Here is a 23194-nt window from a genome sequence, read left to right on the forward strand (position 1 = left end):
TTTAGGCCCATTTTAAGTCTATTAGCATATGCTAAAGTTAACAATTTAAAATCTGTATTTAATAATGTAATAGGTCTCCAATTATCTATGAAAAGGGGATCTTTATCAGGTTTTGGTATTAAGGAAATAACCCCTTGTTTCATGGTAATGATCATCTCACCCATTGCTAGGCATTCTTGGAACATGTTGAATACTGGTCCCTCTAAATGTTCCCAAAAGTGTAAATAACATTCCACAGTAAAACCATCTGTTCCAGGTGCTTTGCCCTTCTTCATACCGCATCTCTAATCTCTACTATAGAAAACTCATCTTCACATATGGATTTGAAGTCATCACCTCTCTTCCTCTGGCTAAACTCATGCGTAGATACACGTAATCGGGTCGTCTCTCGCAGAACAGCGCATATGCAATCCGTCAAAGGCACTCCAATATAAAGTTGTTTTTTACGAAAATGAAAACGTGTCAGTTTGTCACTTTCACGTGGTTGGAGTAATAACATGTTCAACAAGACATTGGCTCAAATCTAGGTAGTGCCTTTATATTTCGACTAAATTAACTATGGAATAAAATTTGACTTTTCAAACCCTGGCCTGGTCTGTTTCGCAAGCGTTCCCAGAAGTCTCGCGATGTTGCGCCTCGGTTTAGAAACTGGTGGAACTTCCAAAATAAACCATCACCCACGGGAGGCGGAGCTGAAACACTGCCAGGGATTCCTTCCTCCACCCGAGGATTTACAGCAGGGATTGTATGACAACGGTGCCAGTGTACAGAATCCTAGACATTGACCAGTGCACACATTTTAATTCGTAAAGAACGTTCTGAATCGTCTTTTGGCATCCTTCTGCTGAATACAGTCAAACAGGGGCCTCGACTGGATTCGCCTATGTGACTTATTCAGACTCGGAAATAGAAGCACAGCTAACAGTTTCAAACGACGTAGGCAGCAGATCTATAATGTTGTCAAACACATACAACTATATGGCTATTGCTACAGCAGAACATTTTAAGCATGTAGCCATCATTAAGCTAACCAGCTAGGACAGAGCAAGGACCTTTCTTAAAGTTTTATAGGATTGACGGCAGACAAGTCTTGGTCTCCCTCGATATAGCTAGCAGATTGTAACTGGAGCATCACATTAGCCCGTTACAATCCGCTCACTATCCTCGATAGTGGTTGACCATAACAGTAACTGCAAAATCCCAAATGCTCTAGGCTGCGCTGGCTGGTTCGATATGGCCCCTCTTACTTTTTCCACCGAACAATAACAGGAACGATTGTGAAATGCTGCGTTCTAAAGCAACTATATTATTGCCTCGGTTGCGGTAGATTTGGCACTCGCAGCGAGGACAATGGTTGAAACCTGACATGCAAGACTACACAACAATTTAGCTATTTTCAGATATCAAGAGCAGATTTCGTTTGAAACATGCAAGTCAGTTGCCCTCAACATTCAATGCCAAAGTCAAATGGGAACTATTTGATGAAACATTGTAAGCGTCATTACAATTGAAGTTCCAGGAAATTCCGTGTCAAAAGCAGTTTTAAATGTAAAGGAAATGCCTTCGTTTGAGCTTCTTGATCAAATTATTTGGTTACTTTGATAGTCGGAGTAACATGTCCTATTCACCACAACTCCCTCCCCCTGCCGATCCATTTGCAAACTGTAGCCTATACATCGAGGTCTGCAAGATCGGCTACTACATATAAATTGTTTACACTTCCCGAGAAGTAAAACTAATACTATATAACCTAATTTACATTTAATTCGTGTTCTTTCAGTAACAGAAACGCACACTATGGGGACATTTGGCTTGCAACCTTGTCCTTATAATTTTGGCCGTTCCTTTGACATTATCGCGTAAACACCAATAATACATTTGCAATAACAAGATTTATAGCCTACATGCGCTTAACCTTCCCAATCCTTATGAACGTCATATATGGTTTGCTATATGAAAGCAGCAACATTTATTTTTGCTTTACCAGCTGTTACATACCTAGGAAAAAGAATCTTCTCACTCCGGATTCGTGTTTGTAACAAAATAGTTGGGCACGCCCCCCCCCCTCCTTTTGCATTGGTGTACACTTCTTACGTCATTTGTGTTTAAATATTACCCGCCAAACTGTTACCTGGTAGGCCTACTTTTTTTATGACCTCAGGTTTGCTGGTCTAGTCTAAGAAATGTAATAGTTTGAAACATAAGAATTTGGTATGAACTTTGTTGATTAATACTTTTTTTATTATCGATATACATTTGATTTTGTCAGTAGATTCTATCCAGATTATAAACTATGGCAGAAGACTGTCACCTTGTGACAATAGAGAAAACAGCGAAAGATGAAGATCTTGACGGTTGAAATGTTACCATTCTTTATTAAATAATAGCCTTTGGGAGCAGCTAAACAGTGAGCAGAAATTACTTTTGTTTATGCATCTTATACCATATAATTAAATGGTACATAATGTAGTAATAAATGTATATTCTCAATTAGGCTACCCTCCTTTCACTTTCAGGTGGATGCCACCAGGTTTCCTCCAAATGAAGAGCATCTTGATTCAAGCAAGCCTAAATTATAACCATGGATTCAAGACATGAGACATTACACTTAAAATGCATAGAAAAGCCTCTGCTACTTTTAACTGCTGTGATATCTTAAATGCATGCAGACTACTGAGAAGTGACACTTGGCCATAGGCTACTGCTGTGTTGGAGCAAAAAATAAAACCTGTGAGTTGAATCTGAGTCTGTGCAGTAAATGCAATTTTATTCACGTTTGTCCAATAATACATTAAAAAAAAAAAAAGTAAGACGTAAGGATAGTATAAAGGCTCATTAGGGGCGACCTCTTCCCTGTGGTGATAACATTAGGGCATCCCTTCATTGATGTCCAAACCACTACTACTGGACACTAAAACTAAAGTTCAACAGTGGATAACCGTTACTTGCTCTTGCTAAAAATTTGAGTTATCACAGGGGAGATGGAATACTATGGAATTTATGGAGCTTTTGGCCACCTCAGAAGGCTGCAAAACAATTCTGGAGGCAAGACTAGAGCCTTTTATAGATGCTAAGACATTTCAAGTCACAAAAAATATTTAAAGCTAAATGAATCATTGAGAATTTTCTTCAAACAGAAAGATGATTAGCCTAGACAAACCAGATTCAAATATGACAAAAGCACACAGAATCCATTGGGAATCACAATGTTTCATTTAATATGCTGAATACACTGTTTTGGTCTTCCTTTGAAAGGTTATTGAACATATCCCAATCTCCTTCGATTGGAACACATAATACTTGGCAAAAAATTAATTGGGTAATAAAGACATAAGCATTTCAAATGTACATGTGCAGACAAATGTTGGCTTTTCATACAGCATAGTTTGATTCAGTTGTCCTCAATCATACTAATAAAAAAGTAATAGGTTATAACGGAGCTAATATAATTTAAAGTAGATACTTTTAAAGTCTGAATACTTGTAAGAAAAAGTTGTTGAATTCAATAGAAAAATAATATTGGTCACACTTTGTGTCCGTCATTGAAAGTAATAATTCTACAAATCATTAAGAGTGCACAAGAATGGCGGACTTAAATGAGGCTCCACTACAAGCAAATTCAATATGAATTCAGTTGCAAAGAACACATTCTTTCATCAAACTACAAGATATCATGTAATATGATGCACAGGCACTGTACAGCAATGGGAACGGTAATATTCTATGTGTAATCATGACAAGATGTCAGGTTCAGATGGAGTGCATTCGGAAAGTATTCAGACCCCTTCACTTTTTCCACATTTTGTTACGTTACAGCCTTATTGTAAAATGGATTAAATCGTTTTTTCCCCACTCATCAATCTACACACAATACCCCATAATGACGAAGCAAAAACAGGTTTTTAGAAATGTTTGCTAATTTATTAAAAATAAAAACTTTAATATCTCATTTACATACAGTACCAGTCAAAAGTTTGGACACACCTACTCATTCCAGTGAAGACATCAAAACTATGAAATAACACATATGGAATCATGTAGTAACCCAAAAAGTTTTAAACAAAATCAAAATATATTTTATATTTGAGATTCTTCAAAGTAGCCACCCTTTGCCTTGATGACAGCTTTGCACACACTCGGCATTCTCTCAACCAGCTTCATGAGGTAGTCACCTGGAATGCATTTCAATAACAGGTGTGCCTTGTTAAAAGTAAATGTGTGGATTTTTTCCCCTTCTTAATGCGTTTGAGCCAATCAGTAGTGTTGTGACAAGGTAGGGGGGGGGGGGGGGGGGGGTACACAGAATATAGCCCTATTTGGTAAAAGACCAAGTCCATATTATGGCAAGAACAGCTCAAATAAGCAAAGAGAAACGACAGTACATCATTATAATATAATATAATATAATAATATGCCATTTAGCAGACGCTTTTATCCAAAGCGACTTACAGTCATGCGTGCATACATTTTTGTGTATGGGTGGTCCCGGGGATCGAACCCACTACCTTGGCGTTACAAGCGCCGTGCTCTACCAGCTGAGCTACAGAGGACCACCATTACTTTAAGACATGAAGGTCAGTCAATACGGAAAATTACAAGAACTTTGAAAGTTTCTTCAAATGCAGTTGCAAAAACCATCAAGCGCTATGATGAAACTGGCACTCATGAGGGCCACCACAGGAATGGAAGACCCAAAGTTACCTCTGCTGCAGAGGACAAGTTCATTAGAGTTACCAGCCTCAGAAATTGCAGCCAAAATAAATGCTTCACAGAGTTCAAGTAACAGACACATCTCAACATCAACTGTTCAGAGGAGACTGCGTGAATCAGGCCTTCATGGTCGAATTGCTGCAAAGAAACCACTACTAAAGGACACAAATAATAATAAGAGACTTGCTTGGGCCAAGCAACACAAGCAATGGACATTAGACCGGTGGAAATCTGTCTTTTGGTCTGATGAGTCAAACTTTTAGATTTTTCGTTCCAACCGCCGTGTCTTTGTGAGACGCAGAGTAGGTGAACGGATGATCTCCGCATGTGTGGTTCCCACTGTGAAGCATGGAGGAGGAGGTGTGATGGTGTGGGGGTGCTTTGCTGGTGACACTGTCAGTGATTTATTTAGAATTCAAGGCACACTTAACCAGCATTCTGCAGCGATATGCCATCCCATCTGGTTTGCACTTAGTGGGACTATCATTTGTTTTTCAACAAGACAAAGACCCAAAACACACCTCCAGGCTGTGTAAGGGCTATTTGACCAAGAAGGAGAGTGTTGGAGTGCTGCATCAGATGACCTGGCCTCCACAATCACCCGACCTCAACCCAGTTGAGATGGTTTGGGATGAGTTGGACCGCAGAGTGAAGGAAAAGCAGCCAACAAGTGCTCAGCATATGTGGGAACTCCTTCAAGACTGTTGGAAAAGCATTCCAGGTGAAGCTGGATGAGAGAATGCCAAGAGTGTGCAAAGCTGTCATCAAGGCAAAGGGTGGCTACTTTGAAGAATTTAAAATATATTTTTATTTGTTTAACACTTTTTTTGGTTACTACATGATTCCATGTGTTATTTCTACAATGTAGAAAATAGTAAAAATAAAGAAAAACCCTGGAATGAGTAGGTGTGTCCAAACCTTTGACTGGTACTGTAAGTATTCAGACCCTTTACTCAGTACTTTGTTGAAGCACCATTGGCAGCGATTACAGCCTCGAGTCTTCTTGGGTATGACGCTACAAGCTTGGCACACCTGTATTTGGGGAGTTTCTCCTATTATTTTCTGCAGATCCTCTCAAGCTCGATGGGGAGCGTCGCTGCACAGCTATTTTCAGGTATGTCCAGAGATGTTCAATCGGGTTCAAGTCCAGGCTCTGGCTGGGCCACTTAGGGATATTCAGAGACTTTTCCCGAAGCCACTCCTGAGTTGTCTTGGCTGTGTGCTATGGGTCGTTGTCCTGTTGGAAGGTGAACCTTCGCCCCAGTCTGAGGTCCTGAGCTCTCTGGAGCAGGTTTTCATCAAGGATCTCTCTGTACTTTGCTCCGTTCATCTTTCCCTCGATCCTGACAAGTCTCCCAGTCCCTGCCGCTGAAAAACATCCACACACTTGGTATTCAGGCTAAATACTTCAATCTTTGTTTCATCAGACGAGAATCTTGTTTCACATGGTCAGAGTCCTTTAGATGCCTTTTGGCAAACTCCAAGCGGGAGGAGTGGCTTCTGTCTGCCACTCTACGATAAAGGCCTGATTGGTGGAGTGCTGCAGAGATGGGAGAACCTTCCAGAAGGATAACCATCTCCAGAGAGGATCTCTGGAGCTCTGTCAGAGTGACCATCAGGTTCTTGGTCACCTTCCTGACCAAGGCCCTTCTCCCCCGATTGCTCAGTTTGGCTGGGCGGCCAGCTCTAGGAAGAGTCTTGGTGGTTCCAAACTTCTTCCATTTAAGAATGATGGAGGCCACTGTGTTCTTGGGGACCTTCAATGCTGCAGAAATGTTTTGGTACACTTCCCCAGATCTGTGCCTCGACACAATCCTGGCTCGGAGCTAAAAATGTCTAAAAACCTGTTTTTGCTTTGTCATTATGGGGTATTGTGTGTGTAGATTGATGAGGACATTTTTTTTATTTAATACATTTTAGAATAAGGCTGTAACGTAACAAAATGTGGAAAAAGTGAAGGGGTCTGAATACTATCCGAATGCACTGTAAGTCAGAAGGTCCAATCAACAGTAACAATCAAGTTATACCTACAGTGCCTTCAGAAAGTATTCACACCCCTTTACTTTTTTCACATTTTGTTGTGTTACAACCTGAATTTAAATGGATTAAATTAAGATTGTGTCACTGATCAACACACAATGTCAAAGTGGAATTTTGTTTGGGAAAACATTTTGAAAATAATTAAACATTTAAAACTGAAATGTCTATAGAGTCAATAAGTATTCAACCCCTTTGTTATGGCAAGCCTAAATAAGTTCAGGAGTAAAAATGTGCTTAACAAATTGCATAATAAGTTACATGGACTCATTCCGTGTTCAATAATAGTGGTTAACATGATTTTTGAATGACTACGCCATCTTTGTACCCCCCACATTTAATTAATTATCTGTAAGGTCCCTCAATCGAGTAGTGAATTTCAAGCACAGATTCAACCACAAAGACCAGGGAGGTTTTTCAATGCCTTGCAAAGAAGGGCACTAATTGGTAGATGGGTAAAAAAATTAAAAAGCAGACGCTGAATATCCCTTTGCACATGGTGAAGTTATTAATTAGGCTTTGGATGGTGTATCAATACTCACAGTCAATACAAAGATACAGGCGTCCTTCTTAACTCAGTTGCTGGAGAGGAAGGAAACTGCTCAGGGATTTGACCATGAGGCCAATGGTGATTTTAAAACAGTTACAGAGTTTAATGGTTGTGATATGAGAAAACTGAGGACGGATCAACAACATTTTAGTTACTCCACAATACTAACCTAAATGACAGAGTGAAAAGAAGGAAGCCTGTACAGGATACAAAAATTCCAAAACACGCATCCTGTTTGCAACAAGGCACTTAAAGTAATACTGCAAAACAAAATGTGGCAAAGAAATGAACTTTTTGTCCTGAATACAAAACGTTATGTTTGGGGAAAATCCAACAAATCACTGAGTACCACTTCCTATTTTCAAGCATGTTATGGGCATGCTTGTCATTAGCAAGGACTAGGGAGTTTCTTAAGGTAAAGATAAATGGAATACAACTATAAGCACAGGAAAAATCCTAGAGGAAAACCTGGTTCAGTCTGCTTTCCAACAGACACTGGGAGACGAATTCACCTTTCAGCAGGACAATAACCTAAAACATAAGGCCAAATCTACACTGGAGTTGCTTACCAAGATTGTACAATCCAGTTGTGCAAAGCTCTTAAGAGACTTACCCAAAAAACGTACAACTGTAATCGCCGCCAAAGATGCTTCTACAAAGTATTGACTCAGGGGCGTGAATTCTTATGTAATTGAGATATTTCTGTATTTCATTTTCAATAAATGTAAAAAATAAATAATCTAAAAAAATGTTTTCACTTTGTCATTATGAGGTAATGTGTGTAGATGGGTAAGAAAAAAATAGATTTAATCCATTTTTAATTCAGGCTGTAACAAAATGTGGCATAGGTCAAGGGGTGTGAATACTTTCTGAAGGCACTGTATATGACATGTATACAATCTCCTATAATTGTAATTTGACCTTAAATGCACTTTACCAACACAAGAACTGTAATCTCTAAAAGCACAAAGTGCTTCAACATGGCTGTGTATAAAAGTCTATTGCACTTTACTGAGGTGAGGTCTAAGACTGGTGTCTTAAGGCGGAAGCAGGGTCATGGCCTTCCTATACCATGTCCATCGCAGCATAGGCTGCTCAACAGACGTACATGACACAACTGAAGCATACGGAACGACTACTGAGTGAAAGCAACTGCGACGAAACATTTAATGTCACGATCACTACAATATTTTCACAAGGAACGTTTGAACAGCCAATGTGAATGACTTACAATAACAGAATGAAGTCAGATGGTTCATGTGTTGTAAGGAGGCCAGCTCTTAATTCTTCGATCTGCATGAAATGCATTGAGATGGCAACTTTATCAGCCGCTCGCAAAAAAAGTTATATGTGTAGTATTACTTTAAGTTGAACTTAAGGTCATCTATGCATTTTATCTCTCAATGGTTGAGGCTTGGATTGGGGGTAGGGTAAGATGAGAAGTCCGCATGCATCTTAGGGGCAACATCTACATGTAGCCATTCGATTCAATCGGCCCAGGAGAAGTTAAGGGGGGCGGGGGGGGGTTTGGGTTCGTCCCAGGTGGGGTTCTACCCTCGAATCGCTAAGGTCACGACGACAATACCAAGAGGCAAAATATTTTTTTTAACGTATTATTACTTTCTTCTCCAATACCATTCCTCTTTGCTTTCACTGTCTTTGAGGGATAGAGGATGGAGAGAGAGGGAGAGAGCAGGAGAGAGCAAGAGAGAGAGAGAGACACACTCGTGTCTAACATTACCAAGGCCTTCGAGGTCACTGAACTGGTCACAGAAGTGGTAGGTTCTTATAAAAGGATGATGAGCGCAAAGTTCATGTCATCGGTTACTGCTAAGTACCTGGATCACACAAGACACCAAAACGAATGATGTGTGCAGTATGTCACAACACTAACGACAGACTCGCATAGACACAGAACGATTGGCCACGTAATGATTCAAAATCTTCCTCAGAAGACACAAAACTGACAACATTTGTTGCCAGGTTGCTGTGTCTTGTATGTTATTAAGTGTTACTATCTATCTAACATTTTTCATCACAACTGTGGCTCTGTCAGAAGGAGGAATGAGTTAGTCTTAAAGGCCTCTTAAAAGGGAAGAAGTAGTGATGGCATTTGCTAGAAGCAGGCATGCTGATTGGCTACAAAGTGTCCCCTGGATTCACGGATTGGCTGCGAGAAGGGTCACTGATTGGCTACGACAACACCCAGGGCATCACTGATTGGCTGTGAGAACTACGAGGCGACCCCCAGGCATCACTGATTGGCTGAGAGCAGGCCCTGTCTCTGAGCGTGCTCCAGGATGGCGTTGTGGCAGAAGTAGTATTGGTCGGGGGTCTGGATGGTGAAGGCCCTCTGCGTTCTCATCCGCCGCACCGTCTGACACACGTTGAGCATCCCCACATCCTGCAGCTGGGACAGACAGATGTCCAGGGCACAGAAGGTACCTGGGGACAGGAGAGGGAAGGGGGGAAACATCTTTATTAACAGATGTGTTGTTGTGGGGAAAATGCAGGAATAACTTTAGTTCACTATGGCCTCCATACATTATAGCCAAGGTGATGGCCATAGAAATAGAATCCCTATTAGAGAAATTGAGGTGACACCTATGACTGTCCATAGAGATTCTATTTCATTCTGTGCGTTACACATTGGGAGGAAAGAAGATAATTAAGTTCTCGATATAAGCATGTATGAACCTTTATGATGTCATGTTTTATGTGTCTTTATTTGGGACTCAAGGACTAGAATGAGTCTGACGCATAGACTAAAGGAGTGGTGGTCGTCAGTGAGAATGAATAGTTCACCTGTTCTGCCGATGCCAGCACTGCAGTGAACCACCATGGGGGGTCCCAGGGGGTGGCCCCTCCACTGGGGCCCCATGGCCTTCACTGCCTGCCTCTGCTGCCTCTTGACGGCCCCCAGGAAGTCGATGAGCGTCACGGCCGAGGTGGGGACGCCGTAGTCGGGCCAGCTCAGGTACTGGAAGTGGGTCACCCGCCTCTGCTCACAATTCTGGTTAGGACAGTACAGACAGACACACACACACAGCCCATGAGATGTAGCTTCAAATGGGTGAACAACCAGCAATATTTTGCAATCGTTTTCTTACATGTTCAAACTTGATGGAAGTTTTGATGTTAGCCAACAGTTTGAGAAGGGATAGTAGTGTGTGCTATAGCTAGATAATCTCAGATTTTTGTCCTTGGAAAAAATACAAATTCAGCGTTGGGAAAGCATGTGTTCTTCCTTGGGTAAAGGGAGCAGAGGTCACTTTAGACCTGTAGCTAGATACTGTACCTCCATGTTGTGCAGCTCCAGGGTGGTCTGGTTGTAGTGGGAGTGGTTGTCCACTCTCTGGTTAACCACAGCCATGTGACCGTATACCTCCTGACCGCCTTCCTCCAGAGGCCAGTACTGACCACACTTCTTCCGACCTCCCTCGTCCGTCCTGCAACACGCAGATCAATTATCTCCATGAGGGTATTGACGATCTTTCCAGAACTCAAGAACCTCTAGGAAGTGCCCCATTGTAACCTACATCTGCATCTGGTTCACAACAGTCACCACATATCAACAATTCCAAATGTCAATGACTCATTTAACAACAATCCTCTACTTCATGCCACAATTAAGAATTGATATAATTTCAAATCCCACTGAGTAAAACAAATATGTAAGAAGATGAACTACCTTGTTGTCATGACAATGACTAGCACGTTTTGCTCCCAGACCATTCTCCAGAAATCCCCATAGGTTTTCTCCAGTGGTCCTATGGACAGCAGAGAGTAGAATGAAGGGAATTAACTACTTGTGATATACCTTATAATAAAGACATCATAAAGCAGCGGTGTCAAACATACAGCCTGTGTATGTGTGACACTCAGTGTCCAGTTTATTAGGTACATCGACCTAGTACCAGGTCGGACCCCCCTTTGCCTCCAGAACAGCCTGATTTATTTGGGGGATGGAAACGTTGCTCAATTGGCATCAAGGGACCAAACATGTGTTAGGACAACATTCCCCACATCATTACACCACCAGCCTATACCGTTGATGCCAGGCAGGATTGGGCTATGGACTCATGCTGCTTACGCCAATTACTGAACTAAAATACTTTAAAAGGACAAAAACCAAATTGAAACTGTGTAGAAATGATAATGGACCTACATTTATACAGTTTCTTGACTGTGTCCTGCTCGCTAGTAATCACCGAAATTAAAGCTTCTGGCAATATTTGGAACTGCCGTTCTGCGGTCAAGAATGTAGAGTTCATTTCAGCCTATGCTGCCCTTCAGTCCCTTGACATTTTGGCCCTGACATGGATCACCCCAGAGAACACTGCTACTCTTTTCATCAGACTACGTTTTCTCTCATAGTCCGAGAGCGTCTGGTCATCGCGGTCGTATCCACTTATAACATGCTATATGTTAAATGCCCAAAGTAGCCATTTTGATCTAAATATAAAATCTGGGTAACAATTAAGTACTTTACTGTGATTGTTTTCAATGAAAATGGTCAAAAAGAAACAAAAACAGCTTCTTAGCAAGAGCAATTTCTCAAGCAAGAATTTTGCTAGGACTGTCTGGGAGTGGTCTGAGTCGGGAAAGGAAAACTGAAAACTAGCTGTTATTGGCCGAGAGGTTTGGAACTCTTTCTTATTGGTCTATTAACTAATTTACCTCCTGGTGATGTCACCAGGCAGGCCAAAACTCCATCCCACCAAAACAGGCTGTTACCCTAAAAGGGCATTATTATCATTTTCACTGTATTATTCCAACCTCAGTGTGGAAATATATATAACACACAGGAAAATCACGTTTTTGACTGCACTGGGCATTTAAAATGTGTCTTTATGCATCACATTTTCAACTGACTCAAAATGATTTAGTTAAATATCAGGGGGTCATAAATGCTTCTGACAAGTCTTCCAATGCATCCACCACATCATAATGCATTATACCTGTCGACTTTAGCGTTACTAAAATACCAATAGTTTGAGAACCAAAGGAACCTCTTACAAATGAATGAATATCCCATAAACAATTATTTGTGCAAAAGTCTCTGATGGTGAAACTAGCAGGTGTCATAGACGGCCATCTTTGTACCTTGAGTACCGATGTACGCATTCTTCTGTTTGTAGCCGTCCATGAAGCTGGCGTTGATGTAGTCCGATCTCTGTGGGAACAAACAGGACATTGTCACAGCGACCAAGAGAATAGGGGTCTTAAAACATCAAAGCTGTACAGTGGCAATTCAGATAACATTATAGAGCCCTGTTGGATAAATGCCAAAGGAATGTAGTGTATAGAAATATAGCGCTATCAAGGCGGTTTTGAGCCATTTATCAGAGGGCTTTGGTGAGCCTGCTGAGTGTAAAACTAAAGGCTTTATTTTACAAGCACCTGAACCAAAGATGACCTTCAACATTCTATTAGAGGCTGAAAGAGATGGAGAGTCTATTAAATACAAACATACGACAATATAGCTCAGTTATGTGTTTTTTTGTCTTAAGATTAATACAACATTTAAATTAATATTTAAAGTTCTAGGAACCACATGTAATGCGTAGGCATATGTGCATTTACAAAGATGGGAATGCTTACAGCAAGTCTTCTAATGCACTTTGTCCTTGATGCAAGGCAATGCCTTCAGAAAGTATTCCTACCCCTTAACTAATTCCACATTGTTGTGTTACAGCCTGAATCCAAAATTGATTAAAAATATATATATATAATCTCACCCATCTACACACAATACCCCATTATGACAAAGTGAAACCATGTTCAGACATTTTAGCAAATTTATTGAAAATGAAATATAGAAATATCTAATTCAAAGGTTTTAGAACACCTATTCATTCAAGGTTTTTTCTTTATTTTTACTATTTTCTACATTGTAGAATAATAGTGAAGACATCAAAACTATGAAATAACACATGGAATCATGTAGTAACCAAATAAAGTGTTAAACAAATCAAAATATATTTTATATTTCAGATTCTTCAGAGAGCCACCCTTTGCCTTGACAGCTTTGCACACTGTTGACATTCTCTCAACCAGCTTCATGAGGTAGTCACCTGGAATGCATTTCAATTAACAGGTGTGCCATGTTAAAAGTTAATTTGTATAATTTCTTTCCTTCTTAATGCGTTTGAGCCAATCAGTTGTGTTGTGACAAGGTAGGGGGGTATACAGAAGATAGCCCTATTTGGTAAAAGACCAAGTCCATATTATGGCAAGAACAGCGCAAAATATCAAGAACTTTCAAAGTTTGTTCAGGTGCAGTCGCAAAAACCATCAAGCGCTATGATGAAACTGACTCTCATGAGGACCGCCACAGGAATGGAAGACCCAGAGTTACCTCTGCTGCAGAGGATAAGTTCATTAGGGTTACCAGCCTCAGAAATTGCAGCCCAAATAAATGCTTCACAGAGTTCAAGTAACAGACTCATCTCAACATCAACTGTTCAGAGGAGACTGTGTGAATCAGGCCTTCATGGTCGAATTGCTGCAAAGAAACCACTACTAAAGGACACCAATAATAAGAAGAGACTTGCTTGGGCCAAGAAACACGAGCAATGGACATTAGACTGGTGGAAATGTGTCCTTTGGTCTGGAGTCCAAATTTGAGATTTTTGGTTCCAACTGCTGTGTCTTTGTGAGACTCGGTGTGGGTGAACTGATGATCTCCACATGTGTATTTCCCACCTAAAGCATGGAGGAGGAGGTGTTATGGTGTGGGGGTGCTTTGCTGGTGACACTGTCAGTGATTTATTTAGAATTCAAGGCACACTTAACCAGCATGGCTACCACAGCATTCAACAGCAATACGCCATCCCATCTGGTTTGGCCTTAGTGGGACTATCATTTGTTTTTCAACAGGACAATGACCCAACACACCTTCAGGCTGTGTAGGGGCTATTTTACCAAGAAAAACAGTGATGAAGTGCTGTATCAGATGACCTGGCCTTCACAATCCCCCGACCTCAACCAAATTGAGATGGTTTGGGATGAGTCGGACAGCAGAGTGAAGGAAAAGCAGCCAACAAGTGCTCAGCATATGTGGGAACTCCAAGACTGTTGGAAAAGCATTCCAGGTGAAGCTGGTTGAGAGAATGCCAAGAGTGTGCAAAGCTGTCATCAAGGCAAAGGGTGGCTATTTGAAGAATCTGAAATATAAAATATGTTTTGATTTGTTTAACACTTTTTTGGTTACTACATGATTCCATGTGTTATTTCATAGTTTTGATGTCTTCACTATTATTCTACAATGTAGGAAATAGTAAAAATAAAGAAAAACCCTTGAATGAGTAGGTGTTCTAAAACTTTTGACCAGTAGTGTAAGTATTCACACCCGTTTGCTATGGACACTCCAATTCCCTTCGATCATCCTTGAATTATCGCTACAACGTGATTGGAGTCCACCTGTGGCCAATTCAATTGTTTGGACATGATTTAGAAAGAAACACCTGTGTCTATACACTGAGTGTTCAAAACATTAGGAACACCTTCCTAATATTGAGTTGCACCCCCTTTGCCCTCAGAACAGCCTCAATACATCGGGGCATGGACTCTACAAGGTGTCGAAAGGGTTCCACAGGGATGCTCGCCCATGTTGACTCCAATGCTTCCCACAGTTGTGTCATGTTGGCTTAAAAATCCTCCTTTAACCGGTCTCATTCCCTTCATCTACACAGATTGAAGTGGATTTAACAGGTGACATCAATAAGGGATCATAGCTTTCACCTGGATTCACCTGGTCAATCCATGTCATGGAAAGAGCAGGTGTTCCTAATGTTTTGTACACTCAGTACATTAGGTCCCACAGTTGATAGTGCATATTCAGAGCAGAAACTATACCATGAAGTCCAAGGAACTGTCAGTAGATCTCTGAGATAGAATTGTGATGAGGCATATATCTGGGGAAGTTTCAATTTCTAGAGTGTTGAAAGTTTCCAAGAGCACAGTGGTCTCCATCATTTGGAAATATGGAACTACCCAGACTGTGCCAGACTCTGGTCGTCCGACCAAACTGAGCAACCGGGCAAGAAGGACCTTGGTCAGTGAGGTGACCAAGAACCCAATTACCACTCTGACAGAACTACAGAGTTCCTTGGCTAAGATGGGAGAACCTGCCAGAAGGACATCAGTCTCTACAGCACTTCACCAATCTGGGCTTTATGGGAGAGTGGCCAGACGGAAGCCACTCCTGAGGAAAAGGGACATGACAGCACGCCTGGAGTTTGCAAAAAGGCACATGAATGACTCAGAGCATAAGGCAAACGATTCTGTGGTCTGATGCGACATAAACTGAACTATTTGGCCTGAATGCAAAGCGCTATGTCTGGAGAAAACCAGGCACAGCTCATCACCCGTCTAACACCATCCCTACCGTGAAGCATGGTGGTGGTAGCATCATGCTATGGGGATGCTTTTCAGCGGCAGGGACTGGGAGACTGGTAAAGATAGAGGGAACAATGAATGGAGCCAAATACAGGCAAATCATCAATGACAACCCACTTCAGAGTGCAAACAACCTTAGACTGGAGCGAAGATTTACGTTCCAACAGGACAATGACCCAAAGCATACAGCCAAAGCAACGTTGGAATTGCTTCAGCACAAGAATGTGAGTCCTTGAGTGGCCTAGCCAAAGCCCAGATTTAAATCCCATTGAAATTCTGTGGAAAGACTTGAAGATTGCTGTTCACCGCCACTCCCCATCTAACTAAACAGAGCTTGAGAAAATCTGCAAGGAATGGGAGAAATCCCCAAATCCAGATGTTCAAAGCTGATACAGACATATTCAAGATGACTCAAATCTGTAATTGCTGCCAAAGGTGCTTCTACAAAGTATTGACTCAGGGGTGTGGATACTTATATAAATGAGATATCTGTATTTCATTTTCAATAAATGTGCAAACATTTAAACAAATATATTTTCACTTTGTCATTATGGGGTATTGTGTAGGATGGACGAAAACAATTATAATATTTAATCCATTTTGAATTCAGGCTTTAACAACAAAATGTGGAATAAGTCAAGGGGTGTGAATACTTAGTGAAGGCACTGTATGCACAGGTGGTTCTTAGAAAGTGTTACTGATATCTCTTATGTTATGATTCTGTAAACTTTGTAACTGCATGATGACATTGTCATTTGACTTTTGAGAAGTACACACCTCGTTTCTTCTAGCTACCAGGCGAACTCTTGTTTGGTCAAGACACAGGACATCCCCATAGCGATTCCTCTCCTGGTTGTATGCAGTACTGGAGAGATTTTGACAGATACAAATCAACCAATGGTGATTTATGAATATCATAAAACATTACATCAAGTTCCAACTCCAAGGGACTGGTGCAAAGTTTTGCCACCCAGTTTGATACTTTGCTTCTTACATTTTTAGTCATTTACCAGACACTCTTATCCAGAGCGACTTACAGGAGCAATTAGCGTTAAGTGCCTTGCTCAAGGTCACATCGACAGATTTTTCACCTAGTCTGCTCGGGGATTAGAACCAGCGACCTTTCGGTTACTGGCACAACGCTCTTAACCACTAAGCTACCTGCTTGGTTTAATTGATAAACCCACATAGTCTCCTCTCATTTTTAACCCAGTGAGGGTTCATGGGCCTCACAAAGAGTCAGAGTAGGGGTGCAGGTATATGATCAGTTTGGCCTTTTAGATCATAAAGAACAAGATTATATGGACTGGAGGGATCTGATTCTAGATCAGCTCTTACTCTGAGACGCTTTGTGAATACGGGTCTTAACGGTCTAGGCTTCTCCCCGTGCAGCTCAAAAGCCTGGAAATGTAGACTAACCCAAAGCTAACCCTTTAAAAGTGCTTCTACCCATCTACTCACAGGGCACAGTGGAATGTCCCTGGTGGTTGCTCCTTGCGGATTTCCTCATACTCCAGGTGGATGCCTGAGCGCTGGAGCCTGCCCAGGTGGGCAACGAGCTCAGGTAGGCGCATGGCCTCCGGCCCGGGGTTGTGGACTGACGAGTCCTCCAGGGGGATGCCAACCAGCTCATCCACGGGATCCACGCGGCCGTTATGCCCAGCCAGGAGCTGCTGGTTCCAGCCGTGGGCGTCCAGGGGCAGCAGCCCCCCCAGGTGCTCAGGGAGACAGTCCCGTGGGAGGTGCTGGCGGAGGTCAGACATTTTGACCATCTGGACCTGGGAGTGGAGAGGGGAAGGAGGTAGGAGAGAGTGAGGGCTTCACCTACCACAGTCAAATGACATCCTTGCTCCGTTTCGAAACACACTCACGTCATTCAAACTGGACCACATGTCAATACAAGTATGGAATCCTTTTTTAGGACATCCTGATTTGTAAGCTGTAGGTTTCAGTCTTGAGGATGTTCTAAATGGATTCTGTACAATAATAGGGGATTAGGTTGATTTCATTCCATTAAATGAATCATGGGACAAGACATCAGATTGAAAATGTGACTCGATTTGAAAAAAATAGGAAGTCGATGAATAAAACCAGGGTTTCCCAAACTCATTCCTGGGGCCCACCCTGGATGCACGTTTTGGTTTTTGCCCTGTCACTACACAGCTGATTGAAATAATCAAAGCTGCCAGGCCCGAGTTTGGGAAACACTGAAAAAAACAGTGTGCTTTCATTTATGCTCCCATGCCGATCAATAAATGGATTCCAGTTCTGATGTTGCATATTAGAGCCATTCTACAAACGTCATCTCATCAATGAATAATGTGATTGTGGTGATAACACCAAGCACTCAATATCATGACCTCCTCTCCAGTTCATGAAAAGATGCAGGTTAAAGTTAAACAAGATCATCAATGACTAACTCAATCGTCTTCCTAGTTCTGGTGAGGAAAATCAAATCACTCTCCTACTGCCTTCTTAACTAATCTGCTTTAAGAGATACAGTAAATACTGTATCTATCAGAGGCAAGTGAAAGATTTGTCATATGTTTAGTGAAATCTAAAGTGACATGGACTGAGTCTAAAATGGCACCTTTTTCCCTATATAGTGCACTACTTTTGACTAGGGTCCATAGGGCTCTGATCAAAAGTAGTGCACTATATAGGGTGTAGAGTGCCATTTTGGATGCTGCAGTGGAGATTCCTGATCCCAAAACGTTCGCTTTCCCTGAGGGGAGTGACTTCCTGTGTAGAGGTCAACGTGGAGACACCTTGCATCCATCAATCATGACAGCTGAGGAAGTGCCTTGTGTATCAATTACATTGCAGGGGTGGACAGCGGTTCACCTTCCAATGTCAGGTTTTATACACTGGAAGGGATCATAATGATCATCCCCAGGTCCCAGGAGTGTTTATCTGCTCCTTACTAGCGCACTCCTTACTAGAAGATGTTCCCAAACTAGGGCAGGGAGCGAAAGGGGTTACTGGTGCAATGTCTTTAGAGACACAGGGGCCATGCTTTGCTCTCCACTGTGAGGATAGGCCTATGATAGGCACCATGCCAGAACATATCTCCATCATGCTGCATCTGAAAAACCACTGTGTTTTGATGGCAACTGATGGCACAGCTTGCTTGGTGCTAGCAACACCAGGGTTGTGAGTGTGATTCTTGCATGGGCCACATATACTTAGTTAGTCGGTTTGGAGGAAAGCGTCTGTCACTGTCACACATTCTTGACAGTTATAGTTGGACTCGGTGCTTGTTTCTAAAGATATGATTCTGCCCATAGTGAGAATTATACCACTGCACTCACCCTCTCCCTGAGTTTTTCCTTAAGTAGCAGGCTCAGCAGGTTGTAGGGCACGCGGAACCAGACAGGGGCGCCCACTATCAACACTTTCTTCAGCCTGGCAGGGAACGCCCCCTGGGGGAGAGGAGAGCAGAGCTGCAGTTTTGGAACGGTTTCGCAATCCTGGCCACTTTTTCAGAAACATACAGTGTACATTTTTGTCAACATATTAGCCTGGTGAACAGATATTGATACACTACTACAATACGCTGGCTCAGTACGTTCTAACCTTGAGTAAGTTGAGGATCTTCTTGCTGAGGTCCAGCTCAAAGTTGGTGTAGTTGGAGCCCGCCATGTCGTAGATGAACACCAGGCCGTTTCTTTGCGTTTCAAAGCTAGGGGAAGAGAGAGAGAAAGAAAAAATGTTGGTAATACCCTCTTCATAATACATTATAAGCATATTTATAATGCCTTGTGCTCTGCATAATGCACTATAATGCATGACTTAGGCGCTAATAGCTGCACATAATTAGTGGCGTAAAATAAAGATTCAAAAATCAACTGTCAGGTCATACACATTACACACACTTTCACAACACACTGTCACAGTGTAACACCAACATGTCTCATATTTCGTCCAATTTGTCTGTTTTCTTTACCCAATGGTCTTGATCAATTTCCTTTTATTGAAAAAGAAAATCCAGTCATAATCCACATAACTGAACAGAACACATAATAGGCTAATACTGGTCCTCTCTAGCTCAGTTGGTAGAGCGTGGCGCTTGCAACACCATGATAGTGGGTGTGATTCCCGGGACCACCCATACGTGAAAAAATTTATGCACGCATGGCTAAGTCACTTTGGATAAAAGTGTCTGCTATATGACATATATATTATAATATATGCATCTCTTTGTTCTCACCTCTCCACAGCCTGGTCCAGTAGGTAGAAGAGAGCCTGTAGGACAACATGGTTGCCTGTCTTGTTGGGGTGGTGGAGCTTGGCTGTGTACAAGGCTATGGAGGCGCCCGATGGGTCTCGCACACTCTAGTAGAACAGAACAGAGACGGGTCAAAGGAAGGAGAGATTAGGGTGTGCTTCTTGGCTGCACCACTTAGGCACAGACGCCAAGAGCCCTAACATTCGAATGAGATTCTATACAGCACCTTAGGTGAGGAAATTAGGAGAACAAGCAGCATCACAAATCAGAAGTCATTTAAAAAAAAGGGACTGCAAGTTTAATTTAGTATTCATTTCACATTTTCTACATTGATATAAATACACAGGGAATTGTAAGTGGTATTCTGACAGAGGTGCATACAGTTTACAGAAGAAGTGCATACAGAACTAGTTGCACACTGGATCCAGCCTGCAGGTCCAAGTATCTAAAATGGGGTCTGGGTTCAGGTTGACCACAAGGTGGCAGAGTGGACATGACCACGAGAAGCAATGAGAGCTTTGGCCAGATGGAGGCGCCTGGGTTCACAGTCAGATTTAAAATGGGCGCCGCCTCATATCTCTGAAGGAGTGACTTGTATGAAACTATCAGTATGAATGGGACATCCCACTTAAGAGGCAACCATTGTTAAAACTAGGGTCCCATTTAATTAAAACAAGTCACCAGGTTACTGGAGTATCAATGAAAGGACATTGTTCGTGCACTGTGCGTAACTGTGTGACCTATTCAAAATGACAGAATTTCAACTGAATAGTCTCTAGTCTGAACCGCAACAGTGAAGAGCATACAATACATTTCGCCACAATTGACACTCACCCCAGCATCCAAAAAGTGGATTGAGTGACTATTTTGACTAATTTATTTACCCTCTGCCCAAAAAAGGAAATTATTCACAGATCATAAAGTGTCTCAGAGTGAGAGTGCCTAATAAGATACGTTTGGCCTTTTAGATTATAATGAATAAGATTACATTGACAGGGAAGACCTGATCCTACATCAGCACTCCTCCTCCGAGACGCTTTATGAATACGGGCCCTGGACACTCCTGTTATTTGAGGGCAAAATAGCCTTGTTACTAAAAATACCCGACAGGATACAGACAGAGGGCCAGTGCTGAAGTGGTGGAAGTCTTCTTTCTATGAGGAAGGAGGTTGTCTCAAATCGATGCAGCAGACTGGCAGTGGCGTGACAATGGGGAGGGAGGGGGGAGAAAAGAGGGATCTGTGACAATCAGCTGTCATAGCTCTAGCCCTGTCGACTGACTCAGATTTCCTGGCAAGGAGGGCAGGGAGAGAGGGAGGGACCCTTCACTACCACACTTGATCCCAGTCCAAGACAAACTACATTGAAGGACCCTAACTTCTCTATTTGAACCATTGAGTTATTATTAACCCATTCCAACAGTCATCTAAATAATACCATACACCCAACATTCTGATATCTACACCCCCCCCCCAGATTCTTGCTGAAACTCTGCGCAGTTTACCATTATCATTCACAATTGTGAATTACTATAAAATACCATCTTGAATTCAACGTCCAATCCAATTTCTGATACAATTTCTAGTAGTAGTAGTAGTAGTAGTAGTAGTAGTAGTAGTAGTAGCAGTAGCAGTAGTAAACCCGTATATGGGTTGAAAATGTCAGATTTCGACACTGATAAGCGCCTAAATTGGAACGCAGTGGCTGTACAGTAACATGCTATACATGACATCAGAGCTCAGGGACTCTGCTTCACAGCTCTGTAACAATTTTCACTGACAGCCGTTCTGAACTTGACCACCACGCACGACAAGAAGTTGCCCACATCCTCCCGCTAATTTGGCAGCTTTTGCACATTTGTTGTTGCTTGAGTGAGGGAAATGCTGTAACTTACGAGGACTCAATGTTTTTTGAAAGATGAGACGTTGAGGATCATAATACCGCATTGATGTCATACAAGCAAGCCAAACACCACAGTCCAAATGTGCACCTCACATTTCCATATCATAAAACTCATGTCATATACAGTGAGTGTAAATTACATTAAGGACACCTGCTCTTTCCATGACATTAACTGACCAGGTGAAAACTATGATCCCTTATTGATGTCACTTGTTAAATCCACTTCAAATCAGTGTAGATGAATGGGGGGAGACAGGTTAAAGAAGGATTTTTAAGCTTTGAGGCAATTGAGACATGGATTGTGTATGTGTGCCATTCAGAGGGTGACTAGGCAAGACAAAATATTTAAGTGCCTTTGAACGTGGTATGGTAGCAGGTGCCAGGCACACTGTTTTGTGTCAAGAACTGCAATGCTGCTGTGTTTTTCATGCTCAACAGTTTCCTGTGTGTATCAAGAATAGTCCACCACCCAAAGGACATCCAGCGAGCTTGACACAACTGTGGGCCAGCATCCTTGTGGAACACTTTTGACATCTTGTAGAGTCCATGTCCCGACGAATTGAGGCTGTTCTGAGGGCAACTCAATATTAGGAAGGTGTTCTTAATGTTTTCTACACTCAGTGTACAGCGTCAACATTTATGATCACTATGTTTGATATACCGTTACAAGATGACATTGTGTTATACCCTGAGTTGTCTTGACATTACATTATAAGCGCAGCAATGCACACACTGCAGTAGGCTATAAGCGCGAATGTTCCAAAATGCAATCAATTAGGGGGAAAACACTGTTCTCAAAAGTGACCGCAAATGAGATTATGCATGTAATGCTTTATTATAAAATCTGAATTTTTATGGTGAAAATTATCTTCCCCAAACTTGAAACTCACGCGTCACCTAAAAAGTGAGGGAAAAAAGTATTTGATCCCCTGCTGATTTTGTAAGTTTGCCCACTGACAAAGACATGATCAGTCTATAATTTTAAATGGTAGGTTTATTTGAACAGTGAGAGACAGAATAACAATAAAAAAATCCAGAAAAACGCATGTCAAAAATGTTATAAATTGATTTGCATTTTAAATGAGGGAAATAAGTATTTGACCCCTCTGCAAAACATGACTTAGTACTTGGTGGCAAAACCCTTGTTGGCAATCACAGAGGTCAGACGTTTCTTGTAGTTGGCCACCAGGTTTGCACACATCTCAGGAGGGATTTTGTCCCACTCCCAATCTTCTCCAAGTCATTATGGTTGAGGCTAACGTTTGGCAACTCGAACCTTCAGCTCCCTCCACAGATTTTCTATGGGATTAAGGTCTGGAGACTGGCTAGGCCACTCCAGGACCTTAATGTGCTTCTTCTTGAGC

The 23194-nt window shown here is 41.9% G+C and overlaps 1 protein-coding gene across 1 annotated transcript in view; it reads right to left on the reverse strand.

Annotated features, from left to right (window-relative positions):
* Positions 1-7373: 7373 nt before the first annotated feature.
* ptpn9a (protein tyrosine phosphatase non-receptor type 9a) overlaps positions 7374-23194 on the reverse strand; it is a 72691-nt gene continuing 56870 nt past the window's right edge. Inside the window, exons 4-13 of the mRNA XM_084169243.1 lie at positions 19911-20035; positions 19277-19382; positions 19012-19122; positions 17162-17478; positions 16478-16565; positions 12404-12473; positions 10989-11067; positions 10596-10746; positions 10103-10310; positions 7374-9742 (exon numbers count right to left, since the gene is read on the reverse strand). Of these exons, the coding sequence (XP_084025369.1) occupies positions 9552-9742; positions 10103-10310; positions 10596-10746; positions 10989-11067; positions 12404-12473; positions 16478-16565; positions 17162-17478; positions 19012-19122; positions 19277-19382; positions 19911-20035 (1446 nt within the window). The 3' untranslated portion in view covers positions 7374-9551. The remainder of the gene's footprint in view (positions 9743-10102; positions 10311-10595; positions 10747-10988; positions 11068-12403; positions 12474-16477; positions 16566-17161; positions 17479-19011; positions 19123-19276; positions 19383-19910; positions 20036-23194) is intronic.

The sequence above is a fragment of the Coregonus lavaretus genome (genome assembly GCF_964263955.1).
Source record: "Coregonus lavaretus genome assembly, chromosome: 9".
Lineage (NCBI taxonomy): Eukaryota > Metazoa > Chordata > Actinopteri > Salmoniformes > Salmonidae > Coregonus > Coregonus lavaretus.